The sequence below is a fragment of the Lagenorhynchus albirostris genome, chromosome 1, assembly GCF_949774975.1.
Source record: "Lagenorhynchus albirostris chromosome 1, mLagAlb1.1, whole genome shotgun sequence".
Lineage (NCBI taxonomy): Eukaryota > Metazoa > Chordata > Mammalia > Artiodactyla > Delphinidae > Lagenorhynchus > Lagenorhynchus albirostris.
The window spans coordinates 64,854,163-64,877,146 of NC_083095.1; the positions used below are offsets into that span (position 1 = coordinate 64,854,163).

The 22,984-nt window shown below is 40.3% G+C and overlaps 2 protein-coding genes across 4 annotated transcripts in view; one reads left to right on the forward strand and one right to left on the reverse strand.

Moving 5' to 3' along the window:
- Nucleotides 1-21,327, forward strand: part of EGLN3 (egl-9 family hypoxia inducible factor 3) — a 253,852-nt gene extending 232,525 nt beyond the window's left edge. Inside the window, exon 8 of one of the 2 annotated variants that reach the window (XR_009539603.1) lies at nt 20,844-21,327. The gene's annotated coding sequence lies outside the window, so the exon portion shown is untranslated. The remainder of the gene's footprint in view (nt 1-20,843) is intronic. The other variant, XR_009539604.1, reaches the window with a different exon arrangement.
- NPAS3 (neuronal PAS domain protein 3) overlaps nt 1-22,984 on the reverse strand; it is an 836,449-nt gene that overhangs the window by 101,706 nt on the left and 711,759 nt on the right. For both annotated transcript variants that reach the window (XM_060143810.1, XM_060143799.1), the window contains one exon: nt 20,973-21,147. In XM_060143810.1, the coding sequence (XP_059999793.1) occupies nt 20,973-21,147 (175 nt within the window). The remainder of the gene's footprint in view (nt 1-20,972; nt 21,148-22,984) is intronic.

Here is a 22,984-nt window from a genome sequence, read left to right on the forward strand (position 1 = left end):
TAGGAATAGGGCTGAAGCACTTGGGGAGTTACAAGAAAAGAGTACTAACTGGAGGAAGATGAAAAGTTATCACTGCTATTAGCAACTAATTTTGGTATTCCTTTTTTTTTTTTTTTTTTTTTTTGCGGTACGCGGGCCTCTCACTGTTCTGGCCTCTCCCGTTGCGGAGCACAGGCTCCGGACGCGCAGGCTCAGCGGCCATGGCTCACGGGCCCAGCCGCTCCGCATCATGTGGGATCTTCCCGGACCGGGGTACGAACCCGTGTCCCCTGCATCGGCAGGCGGACTCTCAACCACTGCGCCACCAGGGAAGCCCTAATTTTGGTATTCTTTAATCATGAAATCGAGGTAGAGGTTTTAAAAACTGTTGTAAGGAGACACAGCTTGTATTTCCTAAATAAAGAGAAGATTAAAAAAAGCAATGTTTCTTCTTTGAGCAGAATACAGTTAACTCTCCAGCAGTAATATTATGGAAGTCTTTTCTTAACATAGAGGTAACCCTATATTAAGTGCTACCTGACTTATGCCTGAAAACTCCGCAATTAAAACTGCAGGCTTGAATCTTTGCTTTAATCACCACCTAGAATTTTAGGTCATTTTGAAAGTATAAAAAGGAATTGTGTGGCAGTCAATTCCTTTTATTTGTTCTTTCTTTTGTCTTTGTCACTTATGTAGAAATAGAAAACAAATTATAGCTACCCTGTAGCTTTCACAAGTCAGAATAATTTAGTTTCAATAGACTTGGTGATACTGTTTAAACCTTGAAAGTTAATAAACATGGATTTGTAGAATTAAAAATATTGAACTATTGGAATGCTACCAACTCATGAAATTAAAGTTTTATAACCCAAAGTCGAAGACTGTATTCCACAGTTTAAATATTTCATATCTGACATTTTCCAACTCGACAACATGAAGTCTGATTTTGATTTTTCAGTCCAATATGAGTTTGGAGTTTAATTCAAAATCAAGATAAAACCATTTCGGAGGCTACCTTCTCTTTCTGTTGTTCCCTTCTTACTATGCAGTGTTTTGGGGGGTTTTTTCCACTTTGGGAAACAGACTTTTCTAGCTAATGGTGTTGTACATATACCGGACATTGCTGTGACTAGGAATTAACCAGTGGACATGTATTGCTAAAGGCTAAGAGCCTCGAAATTCTGAGTATTGTGGTTAGTATATGACCAGATTTAACTATATATTCAAAGAAAGTACTTTTAAAAAATACCGTGAACTACTATAGAAGCTCCCGAGAGATGACCATCTCTAGCGGAGAGAGGAATGGCAAAGTTGGGTCATGTGGTTTGGGAAGACCTCTTCCCTGAAGAACCTCAAGGTACTGGAAGTGCCTTTTCATGCTATGCAGGTACTTCTGTTCGTTGTATGGCCAGATGAAGCTCGGTGCTGGTAGGGTTCTTGCTACTCCAACGCAGCAGCCAGATACGTTTTTTCTTTGCAAGGCCTTTGGACTCTATTAAAGGTCTTAGGCACATCAGAAAGAGACAAAGGTGCCTTCCACCAAAAAGCAGGCACAGAGAAATCAATGATCTGGAAAGGCCATCAGGGTTCACGTAGAAAGGCAATAGAACACTTAAAGGGATTTTCTCACTTAGGTGGTTTTGCTCTTTGAGACTGTCTGATGGAAGTATGTATTTTGACTGTAAGGAAATTGGATGAATCCATACAGCTTAATGTTCAAGCTGGACATAGACAGAAATGAAGACCTCCGTGTAAACATTGGTACCATTTTGTGAGGGATGTGGATGTGACCAAGGACCGTTCATGTGTATTAGCCATGTATAAAATGAAGGGCAGGTCTATATGTTACAACAGATCTTGCCATGCTATCAGCTCTCCCCATCCCTCACTTCTTCCCTTGAGTATGACTGGGAAGAGTCCCTCTAACTATTAAATCTCACCAGAAGAGGAAACATTAAACTCAAGTTCTCTCCTAAGTTCTTTTCACCAAAGTTAAAACTTTTTTGTTTTGGGGGGGGGTGCTTTTTTGACTGTGCTTTAATGAAGATGAACAGAACAGTAACTCCAAGTCAGCAAGGATCTCCTTAGATCCATTTTGTTGTCAAATTCACTTTCTGAGTAAATGGAAAGACTAACACCTATCATTTCTTAGATAATGTTTTAATATCCTGCATTGAATAAAACTTTTTTTTAACCAGGTTTCAATGGTAGCACAGAACCCCACAAGGGGCGAGGGGGTTGCAGATGGCTGCATTACTCCAAATGTTCAAGCTTGACTGACCCATTTCATCAGCACTGTCAGAGCCTCGCACTGATACATGTTGACAACATTTAATCTTAAAAAATTGAAAGAAATGAATTAATATGCAAATTTCATCAGCTTTGTAATAAAAATGTCCTTGGAAAAAAACAGTGAACATGACCCCCGAGGAATTGTGTGAATTATCCCAGCTCAATTCTTTAAGTTAGTCAGAGGTACGAGGGTCCACAAGGAAATCAGTGCAGATTTGACTTGGAAATAATTATGATGAAGAACAAAACACAAGCAGGTTGAATAAATGTAACAACTTGGGAAAAAGTCTTAGTCCTGTTTGTTATTCACTTTGAATTAACAAGATTAGGTTTGGTTTTTGAAAATAAAGGAACACCACCGTGTAATTTTAACACCTACGTAATGTGAAACAATATTTTTTTAACTATCAGTTTTAGTGCATATTGAAAATCACATCTGACAAAATCAGGTCTTTTTTTGAGCGGGGGAGACATAACAGAGTGCAGCTTTTTGGCACAAGGGAGGATTGTAAGGAACTCTTGTATTTTGACCATGGTTTATATGAGATTTCTGAGTTGATCATTTTGACAGAAATGTGTGGTCAACTCGCTCCTAATACAAATAGGATTAACTGATTTTTGTTGATACAGAAATGACCAGTTATTTCACTGAACTTACCAAATTGATGGGAATCACGTAAACATAGTCTCTAGATGTGAGTCTGACTTATAACAATCTCCACACGGACATGTGGAAACTCCCTGTTAAACCACAAAGTCAATCCAGGAGGACAGTCATCTAGGTAGGCATGCAACTATAGCTCTCTGCCTTTGGGTCTAGATTCAACTCTAGGAAGTAGTAATGGGGGTTGGTTATAATAATTGAACACTTCTATGCAAAAGTTTAAGGTTTTTAATGCCCTCAAAGGAGATGTGAACGTTAACAAAGGAGCATCAACCAGTATACAAACAAACAAAAAAAAACAAAAAATTGGTATCAGTAACAGCTTACCAGGAGTCAAAATGAATGAATGAATGGCTCCAGGATAGAGTTCATTTCTTGTCCCCAAGTAAATTCTCATTAATTTAAATAGATGCGGGCTTCCCTGGTGGCGCACTGGTTGAGAGTCGGCCTGCCGATGCAGGGGACGCGGGCTCGTGCCCCGGTCCAGGAGGATCCCACGTGCCGCGGAGCGGCTGGGCCCATGAGCCATGGCCTCTGGGCCTGCGCCTCTGGAGCCTGTGCTCCGCAACGGGACAGGCCGCAGCAGTGAGAGGCCCGCGTATCACACACACACACAAAACATTTAAATAGATGTGTAAATGTGAAGGGAAGACACGTGGTTTTCCCTTCAACCCTTTGCATCTCGGTGCCACAGGCGAAAACTGTTTCCCCACCCTCGCCTCCACACAAGGAGTCATCCAACCTCTGGGGTCTGAAAGGAATTCAGTCCTTATTCTGGGCAGTGCTGATTTTACCAAGGTGAAGTCTATACAAATTAAATTAAAGCTCTTTTTACATCTGCCTACCGTAATGCTTGTTAAAAATAAAATAAAAATCACACCCAAAACTGACAGTCTCACATAAAGACCCCAAATAAGGGTTGTTAACAATCTGGAAAAACTGCACATAGTCTTTGAGAGGCTCTGAAATCCTGTAACATTCCTGATTTCATATATCCTTGGAAGACCGCGGCACGATAATACAGACTTTGCCCAACCAAATTAATCTCGTCTGTAAGCTTTTGTGGTTCTCGACAAAAGTCTTTTAAGTTTCTCCTTTCTTTCTTAATCTACCATCGGTAAAATCCTACTTTTATAGTGCCCTTTGCACCTGCTTGCATAAAATGAATAACCCAACGGTTTAATTATGCACCGTTCTATCGGTCGGGAAGTGATATAAAGTTGCAGATAGAAAAAAGAATAAAAAACTCTTTTGGTATCCAAAATTAATATATGTCAAGCTCAGGGTAAATCTTAATCTTTCTGAAACATTTTTCTGAAATAGATGTTCTTTTATCATCTGGCACATCAAGACCCCTTGGAGGGAGGGAATAAAAAAAAAAGGCATTTGGTTAACATGCTACAGAACAGCACTCTCTTTTCCACCTCACTTCAGGCTGTTCTTGAAAGATCTGAACAGTTGTATAATAATGAAAAATGGGCAATACTTGTGGGGCATTGCCTGCGCTCACATACCTCCGCCCACGCATTCATCATTCTGCAGTTATTGTCAGGGAAAGTTTAATTGCATAAACACTCTGTAACTGTCCTGTCATATTTCTTGTCAGTCTGGATTCCCTCTCCGGCCTCACTATCTCACAAAACTATAATTGAATTGCTACCAAATCACAAGAGTCTCCCCCCCGCAAATAAAATCTTTATGAATAGAATTTGTTTCCTATCAGCAGATTTGACAAATTGTGGCAGAGGTAGGGCCTTGGTGATAATTTTTGAGTTTATTCTCAATCTGGCTATTTGCTGAATGCTCTTATCTTTCTTTAAAAAATTTTAAAGCCCCGCTGGGGGGTGGGGGTAGCGTCCAACAACACTAAGGGGCTCAGTGGTAATAATTCTGCAGGACCCAAGGAAGCCAGTGGAAAAACAAGAAGATTATCTTTGCCCTACTGTGAAAGGGTGCCATTGGCAAATGCAAGACATTCGAATTAATTCAGAATAAAATTGGGAATCTGTCAAAGCTGAGATTTCACCAAACTATGTGAATTCTTAGTTATGAGGTATTAAGTACCCAATTTAGTCGAGTGTTTATTCCATTAAACTTGCACTTCGTTTCTCCTTGCACCAAACCTTTTCAGTGAACATTACTCATGTACAAGCTCTGAGCAGCCAGATCCTTTGACAGATTTTTAGGACCATGAACAAATGAAAATTAATCAAAGGCATGACATGCAATTTACTAAATATGTGATCATGAAATTTTAATGCATTTACAATATTGTCTAAGTATTAATAGTTTCCAAAAACAAAACAGAATGTATTTGATGTGGAATGAGGATTCTCTCTCGTCTAGTCTTTGTTTCATTTTATACTCTCGTAAACCATTTCACAACACGAACTCTCAGCAAAGGCCCGAATACCAGCCATTCTCTTTTATAATTCCATTGGTGGTATGGGCATGAAATATAGCTCTTGGTGAATAACTCTTAAATGGGACTGGGCTTCACCCAGATTGACAACTGTCTGATTGTTTATGTTTTTTAAATGTGCTTATCAAAACCATGTAGGATTGATGGGTGTTTTTAGATGAAGTTATGTTTTTGCAACAGACTTAATTTAGGAGTAAGGTTAAGGCTTAGGATAAATGAGTACATTAGATGATTAAAGAACATTTGTCTTGTGGGACATTTAAGTCATTTATTTATGACACTTAAAAACAAGCTAGGAAAGAAAGCATCAAGGGTTTAACGAATCAGTTTTATATAAATGGTAAACTAAAACTAATGACTTTTTTTAATGGGAACTCCAAGATATGCCAGTTTACTAACTATCCAGAGGCAGAATCAAATGTGCAGTGGAGTAAACATGATGAAAAAATATTGGAATTAAAAAAGTCTCAATGCTATGTATATGTGTGTGTGTGCCTTTTCCCAAAGGTTTTTTTTTTTTTTGTAATTGCTCCTTTATTTGAGGAACTAAGTCTTCTGCCTCTCTTTTATTCTTAAAATGCTCCCTTTTATTTTAAATAGAAGATTTTCTGATTGTATAGGAATTTGGACTACCATACTGCTCTGTACTGGGTATGATAAAATACCTTGTCAGGGGCGACTGGATGGCTCAGGGGATTGGTAATGGGATATATAGAGCCTTTCACCCATAGGTCATTGGCTTGAATTTTGTCCAGGTTGGCAGTGACTAAAAGTTGTTAACACCTCATGACTGTTTGGTGGCCTGTGTGAAATGAGTTTCCTTCTTTAAGTCCATATATAGGACCTCTGGCTAGGGCATCTGGGCATCTCTCTTTTATAGGAGCATTCCACCAGATTTACACTCATTTCTGTTCTCAAGATTAGTGATGAACGGAAGCCCTCCTACACAAAATAAATTGATTCATTTAAAGTTCAAATCAATAGCTGGGTACTTCCACCCTATTCTCCAGCACAGACCAGAGGATGCATGAAAGCTGATTTGATAGTAAAAGGAGCCGTAGGTCATAGAGACCTCACATCCCATTCGACGTCGCTTAGTCTTTTGTGAAGCATAATCCATGCTGTGGCTATGGCCACACTGCAATGGCCCAGCTAGATAAGAAGGGGAGATATCAAAAGACAAATATCACATGATATTTGTTATATGTGGAATCAAAAAAAAAAACGGTACAAACAAACTTTTTTACAAAACAGAAATAGAATCACGGATGTAGAAAACAAACTTATGGTTACAAAGGGGGAAGGTGGGGGGAGGGATAAACTGGGGAGATTGGGATTGACATATACACACTACTATATATAAAATATATAACTCATAAGGACCTACTGTATAGCACAGGGAACTCTGCTCAATAATCTGTAATGACCTACATGGGAAAAGAATCTATAAAAGAGTGGATATATGTATAACTGATTCACTTTGCTGTATGGCAGAAACTAACACAACATTGTAAATCAAACTATACTCCAATAAAAATTAATTTTAAAAAAGGGAAGATATCAGGCAAGCACATCATATATGCTGTGTAGCAGCTAAATCTTTGGGTCATAAGCAGAACACATTTTAATAGGCCAGGCTGGAAGCTACAAACCCTTGGAGACCAACATTGAGGTCTAGTCCAAAGCGGGCCTGGGCAGACTCCAAGCTAGCCTTAGAAAAGGGGAAGTCAGCAGGCCTATCTTGCTGTTCAGAATCCAAAACACTGGGATGGACCTCTGAGAATAAGAATTATGCACCTCTGTTATGCTTTAAGAAAACCAAGTATGAAAAAAAAAAAAGTGAAACTGCAAAACAGAATCTGTGCATTAGAGAGGCTGGAGGAAGGTAAATTATATCTATTTCCAAGAGAGTCTTTCCCCTTAAATGGAGCCTTTCCAAAAGGACTAAGTTTCAGGTGTGCGTGTGTGTATTTTCAGAAGCACACCTGTGGGTACTGTGATCCATGTAGAATCTGGGATCTTTAAGAGAGAGAATGGGAACATGGTGACAATGAAGCCCAAATCAAGCCTTTCAAGTTGGCGCAAGAGCCAACTTTGTCACCTAAGCCCTGGCCCGACTTTATGTAAGGAATAACTTTGGCGATAAGGGAAGGCTTAACTCAACAGAATGAATAATAATGACAACACTCACTGAACACTTAGGATGCTCCATGCTATTGTTCTAAGCATTTTAGATGTATTAACGACACCATAAGGAACGTTAATATGTTAATTCATATGAAGTTAAAACCAACAGGTGATTGATTATTCCTACCCCATTCTCCAAACTATTCAATATACTAGAGGGCCAAAATTTTACAATGGGAAACTGAGGCACATGTAAGTTAATTAACTTGATCAAGGTCAAATTTCTGATAAGGGACAGAGCCAGGAGGACCCTGTGCACTTACATATTTGCAACTGCTACAGAAACTAGTATCACGAGAATGTCCTGCAATTTGGGTTAGGGTTGTCATCTTCATATGTCATCAATTCTCAGTTATTCGGGTAACCTGCAAGTTAACCAGACTGCAGATCTTTAAAATCTATAATATGGGCAGTGCAATTGAATTAAATTGCTACAAATCAGAGAAAACAACGTAGGAACTGATTACCACCACCATACTGTGTCTCCTGTCTCACCACCTTAACATTCTTGTTCTTGTATCCTGACATTTTTGTTTCTGCAACCAGTGGTAACTGGTTAGGGTTATCACGGGGGAGGGGAGCAATGAACAGAACCCTGGGCAGCCATGATCATACCCTTACACCAAAATCTATTAGTGTATTGCTTTAGTGGGTGGGAAACCAGAGACGTTTGTGCTCTGCTAAATGAAAAATAGAGAAGACAGGGTGAAAGAGGGATGTGAGACCTGCCAATCAAAACCCAGGGCTGCTCTAAAAACTGTGAAACTTGGAACTGACAGGTCTTGCCTTACAACTTTTCAGTTAATTACTAGATTCATCTAGGGGCTCATCTTTAGGAAAGCTTGAAGGGTACCCTGAGGACTGAGGAGAGACAATTGGGAGAATGACCAGAGGAACTGGATTATTCAACCTCTGAGCTGAGTGGCCAGCCTGTGATCATGCTTGCCCTGGAAGAAGAGACTGGCATGGATGGGAGGAGTGGCTTCTGGCAGCAGAAACAAGATCAAGGGCTTCATTACGTGTTTCTGGGGTGTTAGTAGGAGTTTCTCTCTAAAAAAAAGTTTCCTATAGTTCAAACAATAAATAGACTAGAAAGCCTCGTTCAAACAAAATAAATAGACTTACTGATCGTACATATTTCAAATCTTCACTAAGTTAATGTTCATTGTTGATCATCAATGGGAAGATGTGCACTGAAGCTTTTTCCTCTACTCTAACTAGGGGGTCCTTTTCACGAAGAGCATTGCACAGGGCAATTATGATAAAGAATGCATTTTGGAAGTACTGGGTTAGAATCTGTGTCAGCTCTGCATTTTAGAAGCAGAGGAGGCCCAACAGGTCCATTACAGTCTGATGTAAAGATTTACCTCTTGTTTATGAAATGGAATCTTTCAACTGAAATCCTTTTGTCAGGTGGTTTATGTGAATATATGTTCTATGAGAACAAGGACCTTTTTAGTAACTACCATATCTCAGATTCTAAGATAGAGCTTGTCCCATGCACATGAAAGAAATAATGACTGAATGAGTGAAGAAATGAATGAGTGAATGTTTTTCATATCTAGACTATCGGAATTTTGTTATTTTTACGCTTTTATATTACTTTTCTGAAATGGAAAGTATTTCCCTAAATATTGGTCACATTTTAAATTCCCTTTTATATTATCGATCAAATCAATTTCTATCTCATTTTGACTAACAGTAATTTGGGGGGGGTTAACAGATAATTTTAATCCTCCTTCAATGTCAACCAAGAGATGGCTGGACACAGGATAGTAGAGTTTTAATTCTTTATGTCACCAATTTCACCATTGCTCTTACTGATGTTTTTATGTGGAGAAGACATCCCCTGACAAGTGAGAGGCTCTGGCCGGCAGACGGTTTACTTAAGGCACAAGATACTTTAGTCAACCATAAAGCGGAACACCTTTGAGCCCTAAGGAAATTTGCATCTTAATATTTCATGATAAATAGCATATGTAATTTTGTCAGTTTTGAATATTTCCAGATTTTATTACCAATCGATAAAAAAATGAAAGTGGACAGATGGTGCCATCAATCCTAATTATGTGAAAGCTTGAGACATGCATAATTTCTAGAGTATTAATCATTAGCTCCTGGCTAAAGACTGACCACAGGTCTATTTCTACCTTTTTCTGTTATCTTAGTTCCAAATCATCGTTTCTTCCTTTGCAATAATTCTTCTCAAGGTCTACTCACTTGCTTCTCGATGAAAGAAACGGCCTCTTGACTGGTTTCCTTTGCTTCTAGTCTGCTCTATTCCACTCACCCTTCATGTTCTTGCAAAAATAAAGGATCAGGGAGTAAGTCCAGTGAACATAAGTTACCAGTAGACAGGAATCAGCATAACATCAGGAAGACTGTTCTAACAGTCAGAGCTGCCTAGGAAGGATGGAGAGTGTCCCCAGCTGGTGGTCTCAGGTAGGGGCTGGACAGCTATTTTAGGTATATATTGAGAAGCAGCTTGGTGGAATGATTATGAAGAGAAACTCTGGTGTCAAGCTGCTTGGCTTTAAAGCCTAGGCTCTCCAGCTACTAACTGTATGACTTTTCCAAATTAAAAAGAAATTTTTCTCTCAGTTCCTTCTTCTGTACAATGGGAAAAATAATGATACCTTCTTCCTAGTAGTTTGTGAGGAATGAATGAGGTACTGCATATAACGGGCTTAGCAGAGTGCTTGACACTTGGCAACCGTTCAATGAATATTAGTAGTTATGTTGTATAGGGATTCAGGAGGCCATAGGTAGTTGTATAATCTGACCCTCAAGGAAGGAGCCTTCCAAATTCAAACTTTATTTTTGTATTTATAAGTGTTAAAATAATGTTTTCATCGGGTCACTGCTCTGTTGAATGAGTTATACTCAGAACTACGTATCACTCCCATCTCAGATGCTTTTCTCTGGTACTTCAGCTGCTCCGAGATCTGGCTCCATCCCGGATAAGCATGCATCTTTGCTTCGTTGAGGCTCTTTCCTGCCTCCTAAATGCAGTGTCCTCACTCCCACTTTGTTCCTTGAGATGAGTATCCTGGAAGAACATCTCTGCCTCTTTGCTCTTAGGTTGGTTTTCATGCAGGTCAACCCTGTTCATCAAAGCCACCCACAGTCATTTAGCCTCTCCCTGATTTATTACACCACTTGCCAATTTTATGTCTCAGCTGAGCGCAGCAGCAGTGTTATGCTTCTTTTTTCCTCTGGTTGTTGACTGTGTATAAACTTTCTACTGATGATGATCAGTTTCCTAAAGGCAGGTGTCATATCTTTTACCTCTTGTGTCCTCTGTAAGCACCTAGCAAAGTGCTGAAAACAAAACACATGGCCTGAGATCAAATCCCACGGCCACCGTCTACTCTGGTGTGGAGGCAAGCCATTTACCATCTCTAATTTTCATTTAGGGACATTTTGAGAAATAAATTACTTAAAACATGCCTACTCATGTAATTGGAACATACAGGTAAAACATAATAAATGTTATTTATTAATATCATCATTAATACTAGAATATTTGCAACAAGTTTTACTTTGAATAGAAAAAGCTAAGAGAGTCAGTACAGTTTTCCAAAGCCAGCATTTCCTGAATTACAGTTAGCGAAATCAGTGCAGTACAAGTGGAAGGGGTGCAGTTCGGGGGTACTTCCCATTCAGAACACTCCTACAGAGCCAGAAAGATCAGTAGAGAAGAACTCACATTCCTGTGAACCTATCATGTAGCTGGCATTTTTATAGGCTAATTAAGCAAACAAAAAACCAAAAGTCCCTTAACAATATGCATCAAAGTCCCTGACAGTCATGGTATGTGTATGTCTGGGCATGTCAATGCAACTCGCTCCCAAGGAAGCAATGTTCCTGGGCTGTTAACTTCAGGGTTGAAGTTTCAAACCTGAGATAGTTCTGCCAAGACTGCTAATAGCAGTGGCTTATAATACAATGCTACCCTATCATACACCACCTCGCCTTGATTGTCATCGTCACACTCCTGCATTATATTAGTGATCTGTCCCCTTCACAGGATGGTCAGCTCCTGGAAGGCAGGGAACTTCATCTTGTTTCTTCAGTGCTTCGTCTAATGTCTGACACGTGACAGACATGCAGTCAATGGTCACTGAATGGTCTACACAATCCCGAGTATCAGGTGTGTCTGGGTCTTGAAAGAAAATTCACTCTGGTTTATAACAACTAGAGAAAAGACACAAGTGCTTCCTCTCTCAAACTAGTTTTATTAACTAACAGATGGGTTGATGTTTCCCACAGGTCCCAAGAAACCATGATTGTGTTTCATGAGCAGGTATCTTCAGGAGGATACGACCACCTCCTAATGAACCCTATTGGTCTTCTTGCTTTTCTTCCATCTCTTTTGCCTTGGGAGACGTGTTCTGAAAGGAAGAGCCTGGAGGAGCTGCACACAGCCTGGCCCCGCACTGGCCAAGGCAGAGCAGAGACCAAGCACACAGAGACAATTCTGGCTGTGCTCCTGGCTCAGGAGAGGTAGCTGATGGGGAGTTATATAGTTTTGCCTATAATTGATTCAGATGCTACTGTTCATTGTAGTATAAGGAGTTTCAATGTAGGGATGAAGGAAGAGGAAAGTATTAGATGGAGGATTTTAGTCCTCAGTGAGGGACTATATTTAAAAACAAAAGATGGTTGAGCCCGATGAAATACGTGCGTGAGGGCATTGTTAGGTTCCTCTCTGGACTTCAGAAGCCCCTCAGAGGAAATTCCTCTGGTTCTATACCTATCAGAGTCCTAACTCCTTTCTCCATCTAGTTCCTAGGCTTCCCATCTATGCAATCCTAATATTTTACCCTTTCCGCTAATCTTGGCTGCTAAACTAACCTGTGTGGTTTGGAGCAAGCCACTTAGAATTTCCATCGCTTTCCCCCATCTGTAAAATAAGGATAACACACTGACCTGCCTCAGAGGGATAGGGTGTGAATTAACTCCTGTAATTAGCGGTTTCTGTGCTCTGCATACACCAAGCAGGATATGAATGCCAACCATTGTCACCGTGGCCTGAGTAGGCTTTGCTTCTAAAGCTACACTTGGGAATAACTGCTTGGCAAAGAGCTGACAACTGGAAGTTGCGAACTTTACACAGAAGCAATATTTCCAGTATTTTCCCCGAGCAATCATGAGTAAATTGCTCACCAGGGGTGGAAATGGTTTCCAGCCAGTTCCGCCTCTTTTGATCTGTGCACCCTGCAAAGCTCAGTCAATGCCAGGTAACTGATCCTTCATAAGTCTGCTGTTTAGTGCAGATGAAGAATTCAGAATGGTATCATTTGGACAGGGGTGAAATTTCTGTGCAGTCGTATGTATTAAAAGCAAATAAATTGTGCTTTGTTCAAGGCAAGAGTTATAGAAATAGAATCTTTAATTTGTTAATATCCAATGACAAAGACAGCCACCTGTTTTTTAAATGGGGAAGAATAGGTCATCTATTTACAACTTGTCTTGGGTTTCATTTTAGAAACTTTGAAATGTACCCCTTATCACCATAGGGAAAGGAAAGTCAAAATTATGACCTAGCAAGCTATATAAAACAGCTGTTAAAAATAATGGGTTTAAAAAATTGATTTTCTAGGTTTGGAAAAAAAAAATCCTACATATAAACTGAGTGAACCTATTGTGTACTTTGATAAGAGGCCCATGCTTCTATTACTGAACAAACCATTTGCAACCCTGTAAATACCATTATATTAATTTAGATAAAAGTTGCACATTTTTGAGTTGCCACCACTGTGATCTAAATTTTGGAAAAGAAAGTTAGTTTCAGAATGGCATACAGAACTAGGCTGACATTCAGCATCTTCTCTGGAAACAAAAGGGAGGCTGCCCTTCTGTAGCTGAGTCACCAACAAGGATTTTTCACAGGTCAGGGTGTCAAGCCCTCAAGGATGCCTTGTGCTGCAGCTGTGCATTCTGGGAGCTGGCCTGGAAGGGATGCTGGGCCAGCACAGCCTGGTGGGGAGGAGGGATTTTTCCTTATTTTCTTTAGCTCCCTTAGGCAAGATCCTAGAAGTACAAACAAGGTTGCTTTGCAAATATTCTCGTCATATACAGACAAGCACACAGAAGTGTGAGCAAACACAAATTAAGGTTCTAAGTGTTCCTAGGCCTTGGACAGAAGAAAGCACTGGAGAAATGTATTTCCTTCTGTGGTGGTTATTTTGCTTAGCTGGGGATAAAGGAGACATTTAAGAAAAGCCTACTTTCTGCAAGAAAAAATGGTACTACATCAATGTAGCTTTTTTGAGGCAAAGGAAGCATTCTGCATTTGGCAAGGCGGTCCCTGTAACAGTACTGGCTTGTTTTTGGAGTGTATGCGTCATCTTCATTCAGGAGTGGCAAAAGATAATTTCTATTTCATTTCCAAATAACGATGGCATAGCTAAGGGAAATACATCATTTTGCATATATAATTTTTGGATAAAAGCTGAGTTTACGCGTAAAGGATGACCTCTTTGGGTTATGAAAAGATTACTTTTTGTTAGGCTGCTTTCTGACGATTAGATTTGACACATACATGGGCACATGGGTACTAACAGGAGTCAGGCCAGTTTTGGGTAATCGTAAACTTGGCTGGATCTTTACTACAGCTGAGATCCATTTCATATTCAATCTATCAGAGATAACCGTGGTACATTATCTGATGGATTTATCTTTGCTTATATTGTATGAATATGGAAAGGAATTAAACGTGTGTTTACAGTTTGATAAACATTCAACATAAATTATACATTTTCATTCCATTTATTAGTCGGGGGCTATGGAAAGCAGGAATTTCATTGCACAGAAACTGCCTTTCAGATTGAAGGATTACCAGTTTCCTGAAAAGGTAAACTAATTGTAAGAACAGAATTCATTTCTATCTCAAGTGAGTCCCTGCATGGTTTGTATTCAGAGTTTTAGAAAGGCAAAAGGAGAGGACAGCTCATCCTCATGACTATCCAGTTCGTATTTCACACTTCCTGTGGGTGCAACATTGTCATCACGAATAAATCTAGTGCTAATAAACCTCGTATCATTTGACAGCTTGAATATTGTAGTTACTACACAAATTATCAAGCTCTATTTATGTCTAAAAGTACTTGGCCTGATCTTCTAGCATTAGGCATGCGGAGCAGTCTCCATGATATTATCTTACCATATAATGACTCCAAAAATCTCACAGAGATGAATGGTGATAACATAATTTCAGAAAGTTGCCACTCTATATGTAGAAATATATTGGCAATAAAAAACAGTCACTGTGTGCCTTTCCCCAGTAGGGGATCTCTCACTTTTCTTTGATTTTTAAAGGCTTCAGATCAATAACTGGAGTGACATTATTAACAGTTCCCTCAGCACCTTGGCCAGCGCTAATATTAAATCCATTACACCTTCTGTTTGACATTTGCAGTACAGCAGAAAGTGCTGTAGATACAGTCACATTGTCTGGGGACTGAGGTTGGATGTGAGGTTAGTAAGATGGTTTCCCTTGCCTGACTTTTTTTTTTTTGCCTTTTTTTAAAAAAAAAATAATTAATTAATTAATTAATTTATGGCTGTGTTGGCTCTTCGTTTCTACGCGAGGGCTTTCTCTAGTTGGGGCAAGCGGGGGCCACTCTTCATCGCGGTGCACGGGCCTCTCACTGTCGCGGCCTCTCTTGTTGCGGAGCACAGGCTCCAGACACTCAGGCTCAGTAATTGTGGCTCACGGGGCTAGCTGCTCCGCAGCATGTGGGATCTTCCCAGACCAGGGCTCGAACCCGGGTCCCCTGCATTGGCAGGCAGATTCTCAACCACTGCGCCACCAGGGAAGCCCCCCTTGCGTGACTTCTAAATTCAGTTCATTGATAGGAAACTTAAACCAATACAAAAAAAAAAAAATCAGAGAACCTCAACCCTATACTAGATGGTAAATAATTCACCCATAAAAGTACAATTATATCTCGTATCTAAGCACTTTGGAAATAAAATATTGATCAGATCCTCTGATAAATTTTTACATTCTTTATTGTTATTCCTAAACATTTGATCCTTTAATTATACCTAGTATTATGAAAATCGTCTAACGAGTGCAGAGGAATTGAGTTCCCGTAGAATCGGGAGCCGATCAAATTTACCAGAGCGCGGGGGCATAAGTAGAAAATGCAGATTATTTCTATTCAGGCAAGTACTCAACTGCTTCAGTTTTGCTTGCCTTTAAAATATTCAGGACACAGAATAGGCGTAATAGCATAGAGATCATACTCGTGCAATAGTTATCTTAACGTCCCATAACAGGCGAGATCTGCTGAAAGTTTAGACAAAACACAGTAACCTTTACTTTAGACAACCAGTGGTTAACCATGTTTGCTGTAGTTACTCTTACTCTTCACCAAAAGTACTGTCTCATACATTTTGCTAAATTGTCTAAACCCCACTACAGTATTGATTTCTCCCTCCGTGAGCTCGTGCCCATTCAATAAGCAGCGAGAATCTCTGGTCCTGGCTGAATGCCCTCTAAGGCAGGACCCAGGTATGTTACTCCTGACAGTGGCCCATGGCTGGGAGCTGACTGCTAGCTAGAGGGAAACAAACCACTGGAGACAGAAAGGAAATTCTCTGTTAAAGTGAGGAAACATGACAGGGAAAGTGGCCTGTGAGGTTAAGTGAAAAAGCAGGCTGCCAGAAGCATGTATGTTATGGTTTTATTTTAGTCAAACAGAAAATCCCACTACATAACTATGTTTGTATACATATTTACAGAAACAAAATCTAGAAGGATATCTAGTGTATAAGAACAGTGGTTATTTTGGGGTAGGGGGTATGTTGGCCTTTATTCTTTGTATTCTGCATTCTCTGAATTTTTCACAAAGGGCATGAATTTTATAATTGGAAAATATCAAGCTGTTTTAATAAGGAGAAGGAGGGAGTGAAACACAACAATTTGATGACCTAACCCAAGGAATATTACTCTTTGCTTTCAAAATACGGAGATATTTCAAGTACCTCCGGGATTTCTTGAAAGAGCTGCTCTTCTGTTTATTAAGCATATAAAAGATGCGGCACTGATTTTTTTTTTTTTTTTTTAAATTTTTGGCTGCGTTGGGTCTTCGTTGCTGCATGCAGGCTTTCTGCTAGTTGAGGCGGGCGGGGGCTGCCCTTCATTGCGGCGGCTTCTCTTGTTGCGGAGCACGGGCTCCAGGCGTGCGGGCTTCAGTAGTTGTGGTGCGTGGGCTCGGTAGTTGTGGCTCACGGGCTCTAGAGTGCAGGCTCAGTAGTTGTGGCTCACAGGCTTCATTGCTCTGCAGCATGTGGGATCTTCCCGGACCAGGGCTCAAACCCGTGTCCCCTGCATTGGCAGGCAGATTCTTAACCACTGCGCCACCAGGGAAGCCCTGAAATTTATTTTTTTTTAAAGGATATCACTCATAATCCCAAGATTAAAGAATCATTAAGAGTGATGAAAAGATATAAGCAGATCCACAAAACCAAACTGAGCCATCCAGATGTCGTGTTCCGGAGGTTCTGTGCCCATCACCTTGCAGGAACCCACAGGAGCAGAGAAAAGGCTGTGGGCAGCACAGAGCAGTCTCTTCCAAAATGCTTGGATCAAGCCCTAAAGAGGCATTCTAGAACTTTATAACTTTTTAAAGTAGGCTACCCATTTAATTTTCTTATGCCTGCCTGAAAATTTCTCTAAAAGAAATATATTTATTAAACTATTAACGAACGTGCATACATATAAAATATTTATTTGGGTTTGCGGTCCAGTCAACAGATTTTTTTTTTCTCTCTCTCATTATCTTGAGACTAATTCAAGACAAGACAATCACAGGGCTGGCGGTTCGAAGAAAAAGAATTCCTATTATGGCACAGGATCACTGCCTCTTAGGCTGGTTTAGCCACTTATTTCCTTTTATTATAATGCCAAAAGTTATTTAGATTTCAGTCATTTAGTAATGCTACACTGAACACATCAGGGCTCCTGAAAAATTCTATACCTACTAGTTCCTTCATTTTCATAATCACCACATATTGATATCTGTTTTCCAACCAAATTATACTACTCTTTAAGCAAGAATCGGTGTTTTATCAGAGTTTAAAAGATTATGATGTAGTGAACAACAGTCTTCAAAAATGTTCCTTCATGTTATTAAGAATTAGAAAATCTTGTTAAATTTCTTTCAGCTTTTAAGAAACATAAGCAGCTTTGGGATGTAGTGCCTGACATGAACTTTTAAAGTAATTCCCCTGGAGCAATGATCTGCATTAGTGAAGATATTTAGTTAAAGGTAGCATCCTACACTGCCTTTCAGTATTTGAGCAGTCAATCTAATTGCCTTTTTAAGCCAAAGATTGCAAATAACTAACACTACAGAATTTTAAGGCAAAGCCAGTTTAATATTCTCTAATGGTGAGAAATACACTCTCCAACAAGAGACACTTCCAAATGCGATTGTTGCTAACGAGCCCAAGTTGTTAAGGAATGTGCAAAGCAGGGTTTTCCATTTTACTAGTTAGGATGGCTCAAGGAAGGCCAGGAAAACAGGGGAAAGAAACCCAAGTAAATTTTCAATCATACTTCAAGGATAAATGAAGTGTCCTTGTATAAAGGAGGTATCTTCTTTTTCTGATAACTAGAATTAAAGGATGCTAAGTGGAACTGAGCACATCCTGGTGCTTCATGGAAGGCATGGGATTGATCAGAGTTTTTTATTTTTTGTGTGTTTTTTTTTGCGGTACGCGGGCCTCTCACTGTTGTGGCCTCTCCCATTGCGGAGCACAGGCTCCGGACGCGCAGGCTCAGCGGCCATGGCTCACGGGCCCAGCCGCTCCGCGGCACGTGGGATCTTCCCTGACCGGGGCACGAACCTGTGTCCCCTGCATCAGCAGGCGGACTCTCAACCACTGCACCACCAGGGAATCCCTATCAGAGTTTTTATATTTAATCTTAAATGGGTTGATTTGACTCTAGTTTAGGATATCCTAGTAGAACTGGTTTATAGGCTGTGGATTTTTTTTTCTCTTCCAAGGTACAGGTCACCCTTAACATGTGTTTGGGGGAGACATCAAGTTCAATATGAATCAACAGTGGGACCTGGCTGCCAAGAGGACCTACTTCAACCGTGGGCTGCATAACACGAGTATAGTAGCCTAAACCAAGAAAGGTGGCAGTCCCTCTGCTTTGTACTAGTCACAATACATCTAGAGGCTGCACTCAGCTCTCAGAACACTATTTTTAGAGGGTCACCAACAAATGGAAGCACAGCCAGGTGAGGCTGGCTAGGATGGTGACGGTCTTAGCAACATGCCATTGAATAATGGTTGTGGAATGAGGGTCGTTTGATGTGAAAAGGAGAAGGAAGGAGGGAGGAAGAATTTGGTGAATCTGACTTCATATATTTGAGAGGCTGTGATGGGGAGGGAAGAGTAAATCTGAAGTGTTGTCCCACAGGGCAGACCTCTCCGATCAGTGGGGGAGAAGATGCAGCAAAGTAGGTTCCGGGTCCATATTAGGCATAACTTTCTATCGGAGCTGCTCACCAATGGGGTGGGAAGCCTTGTATGTTCCTTAGCTTCCTGTTAGGAATGAGTGCCAACAGAGATTGGAAGGCCATCTGTTGGTTTTGCTGTAAAGGGATGGTTGCATAAATTGGAGGTTGGATTAAAGGATTGTTGAAGATTCTTCTTAACTTGCGGGTTTGTGATTCAGGGAAACAAAGTCCACTTTTCCAAGGTCTTAGTTCATACCGAGGTTTATAAACTTGATTTCTTATGCACTGAGTGTTTAAGAGTCATGAGCAGTCCCGTTTCCCAGTACAACTCCAGAATGGAGTAGAAAACTATTTTCATGTGTTTCTTCTCAAATATGCCCCAATATAAACATTCTATTGACTAAAAAGCAGGTCCAGTGATCTCACTGATGCGTCTATTCGGTGAAGTCAGGGAGCTATGCTATAAGGATATGTGACTCCCCTGACCTCTTGGAACAAAATTATTTTCATCTTTAAATGGTAAAGAGTAGTCTTAAATACTCTTTTCTCATGCATGGGGTTCACTGGAGAAGGATACCCACCCCACCCCCGCCAATGCTACAAAATAATGCCCTGGAAGCTGCAGTTAACTTAAATGGGGAAACATGGATTGATTCTAGAAGGAGTTAAAATATTTGCAATAGAGGCAAATAGTTTTTTCCCTTCTGTGTGTGCAAACACGCTGTGATTACTTCTAAGCAGACCAAATTATTTTCTTGGAAGTATGTAGAGTTATTTTAACATGAACCTTAAGATAGGTTTTGGGTTTTTTTTTTTTTCCATTTCTCTTTCACAAAATGCTTTTGTGCTGCGAATCTCTTTTAAAACAACATATCAAGTAAAGTACAAACGTCTTTAGAGGGCAAAAATAATTTCCCAAGTAAGCAAATAAAACTTTGCACTTCAAATCAGGCCTTGATTCATTAAAAATCTTAAACTTCTCATGAGAAAAATTAACATTTAAACCACTGCTGCTTGGCCAAGCACTCCACCACACAAGAATATGAAATATCTCCTCTAAAAAAGTACAAAAAGGACAAAACCACAAATGTGGAACTTCAATTAATTTAAAGCCCCAATCAGCAAAGAATAAATCCTTCGCAGATCTAATTACCAGCGCTCTCGGAAGACCCAGGCCGACCAGCCAATCTTCCCCGTGTTTGAACAGCTTGATGAACTAGGGGACTGATGGATATCAAGTCATTTTGTTTAATTTATAAATGGATTTTCCCCTAATACTTAAATTATCATCAGTACAACACAATGAAAATGGGAACATTCTGAATGCAAAGTCTATAAGAGTCCTGGAAGGAATCCCAATGAGGAATGTCACCTCTGTTCATTCCTCTATACAATTGATCTAATTAAATACTGAGGGTGGAAAGGCAGTTTAAAATGTAGCCATTTCTGTTTTCTTTTTAGCCTTAATTTATCTGTTCACATCTTTCAAGTACCTTCTGATGCTTAAAAAAAAAAAAAACACCAAGATTTCTGCACGCCCCTGATACTTTTAATTCTCCACAAGCTAATACTCAAAAAGTCTCTGCCATCAATTTTGCTGAATAATAAATAAATGCATTACATTTAGCCGTGGTAACAATGAAAGGCAGATGGCTTTCCAAATCTGAACCTTTTCCCTCCATTAATTTGAAAGAGAAACTAAAGGAATGGGTACATGCTGTATGTATTGTTCACCTGAAATCAGATCTCTGGATTATACTTATTAAAATGTCTTCTTATTTTCAAATCTCTTCCTTACTTAATTACTGCCCAGGACAGAAAGCTGCATGGAATTGTTAAATACCATTAGACCTATTTATAGTCTCTTCACACTGGCAACTCAAGCGCAATCATTGGCAAAGGTCCTGCCCACCAACCCACATGTTGGAATTGCAAGGCCCACCTGGCTCTGGGGTTTCTGACTGGGAAGAGGAAGATGCTGAGCTGGCTGCATCTTCAGCGGTGCCCTGCGAGAGGAGACCCCGCCCGGGCGGGAGCTTCATGCCCAGCTGCTCTGCCATCTCCACGTGGTCCCCGGGGTGGACATAGTCAAAGACGCTGCTGCCTGTCAGCTCCACCTAGAGGACGAAGAGAAAGAAGAGTGGGAAAGAAAGTTGTCACAGGCTTTCATTTTCAAATTTACCTACTGGAGCATGGACTTGAGGACACAGGGAGGGGGAAGGGGAAGCTGGGACGAAGTGAGAGAGTGGCATGGACAGATATACACTACCAAACGTAAAATAGATAGTTGGTGGGAAGCAGCCAGATAGCACAGGGAGATCAGCTCGGTGCTTTGTGACCACCTAGAGGGGTGGGATAGGTAGGGTGGGAGGGAGACGCAAGAGGGAGGAGATATGGGGATATATGTATATGTATAGCTGATTCACTTTGTTATAAAGCAGAAACTAACACACCATTGTAAAGCAATTATACTCCAATAAAGATGTTAAAAAAAAAATTTAGCCCCACTGCGGTTCAGCTTCTGAACAGAAAAGGAAATCTATGAAGCCTCCGGAAACAATCCTGGTCCTTAGTCTTTATCCTCACACGCTTAAGGATTCTTGAAATTGAAAGAGAAAGTTTTTTTTTTCCCACATGTATTTATTTAGCAATTGTTTAGCCCAGTTTTTTCCTCATACACTGTTGTTTGCATAAAGCCAAACCATTCTGTGAAATGTGGATGCGTCTGCCTGAGTTCAGCTGTTTTATCCACGCATCATCAAATTCTCGCATGTTTGGTGTCAACCGGATGATTGACTGAATTCTACAGTTTGCTTATTGAGAAGTTTGAGCTTTGTATAGAAACAACCAGAGATAGCGGAGGAGGATTTTCCTTAAAATACACAGATTTCCAGGATGTGTATTTATACATATCAGCTTATTTCTATGTAAATTTAAGTGGAAGAAGTGCTGCTTACAAATATATGCAAAGGCATAATGTTTTCATTAAATATTACTCATTAGCTCTGTAATCATATGGAGAATTTTCCATGCAAAAGAGGTCAGCTGGGGTCTGAAGCAGCCGTTTTTTTTCTGCTGGTATCAGCTTGTTTTGCCTTCAATCTAATAAAATACATGGTACAAACCTCCTTGAGGGCTTTAAAAAATGTTTTATTTTGTATACTCTTTGTATTAGGCTGAGGCTAAAGGTAGAGAATGAATATCAAATATCAGAAGAGGGCCAGCCTGGAATGGAAGCGCTGCCTTTTGCATTGCTGTCAGGCGTGGCCCGTGTCTGGGGCATGTGCTGTCTGAGGGGCAGAAGACACTCGTAAGGACTGGCCTTACCTCTGTACTCCTCTGATGCTATAACTCTTACCTCCTTCCAAGAATAGCAATCATGGTCCTAAAATAATGTAGTTGGGTTACAGGTACAATGGCAGGGAGAGATGTGTTAGCAACAGAACAAGAAAAAGCTCTTTCCCGGGTCACTAATGGCTTTCCCATTCCTCTGGAGTTTAATGGTCTCAGGCCAGCTATGATGTGCTACAGAAACTGCCAGAAGTTCAGACTGTCACAGGTTTCTTGGTGGATATTTACCTAGAACCGCTTCCTACCTCACCTGCCTTTCCTGTGTAATTTGCAGCATCCCTCCAAATTCCACCCGACTGCCTGCACTCATTTTCCTGCCAAGAAGGAAGGCTGGTGGTGGGCATACTGTCACAGTGAGCGGAATACTCAGAGCAATTATTATCCCCAGAGCTCCAAGTCCCGGTAAAATGATCACATCGGCTCCCAGACACCATTTGATTAAACTCTTAACAGTCAACACATCTTCAGCATCTATCAATTAACGGAGGTAGAGGCCAAAAAATGGGAGGCTAAATTCAGTTTGGTTAATAGCTATTCCTGAGAAAGGCTTGCATACCTTTCACTGAAAATGAGGTAGTTTCTCTTTGCTATTAAATTACGCTC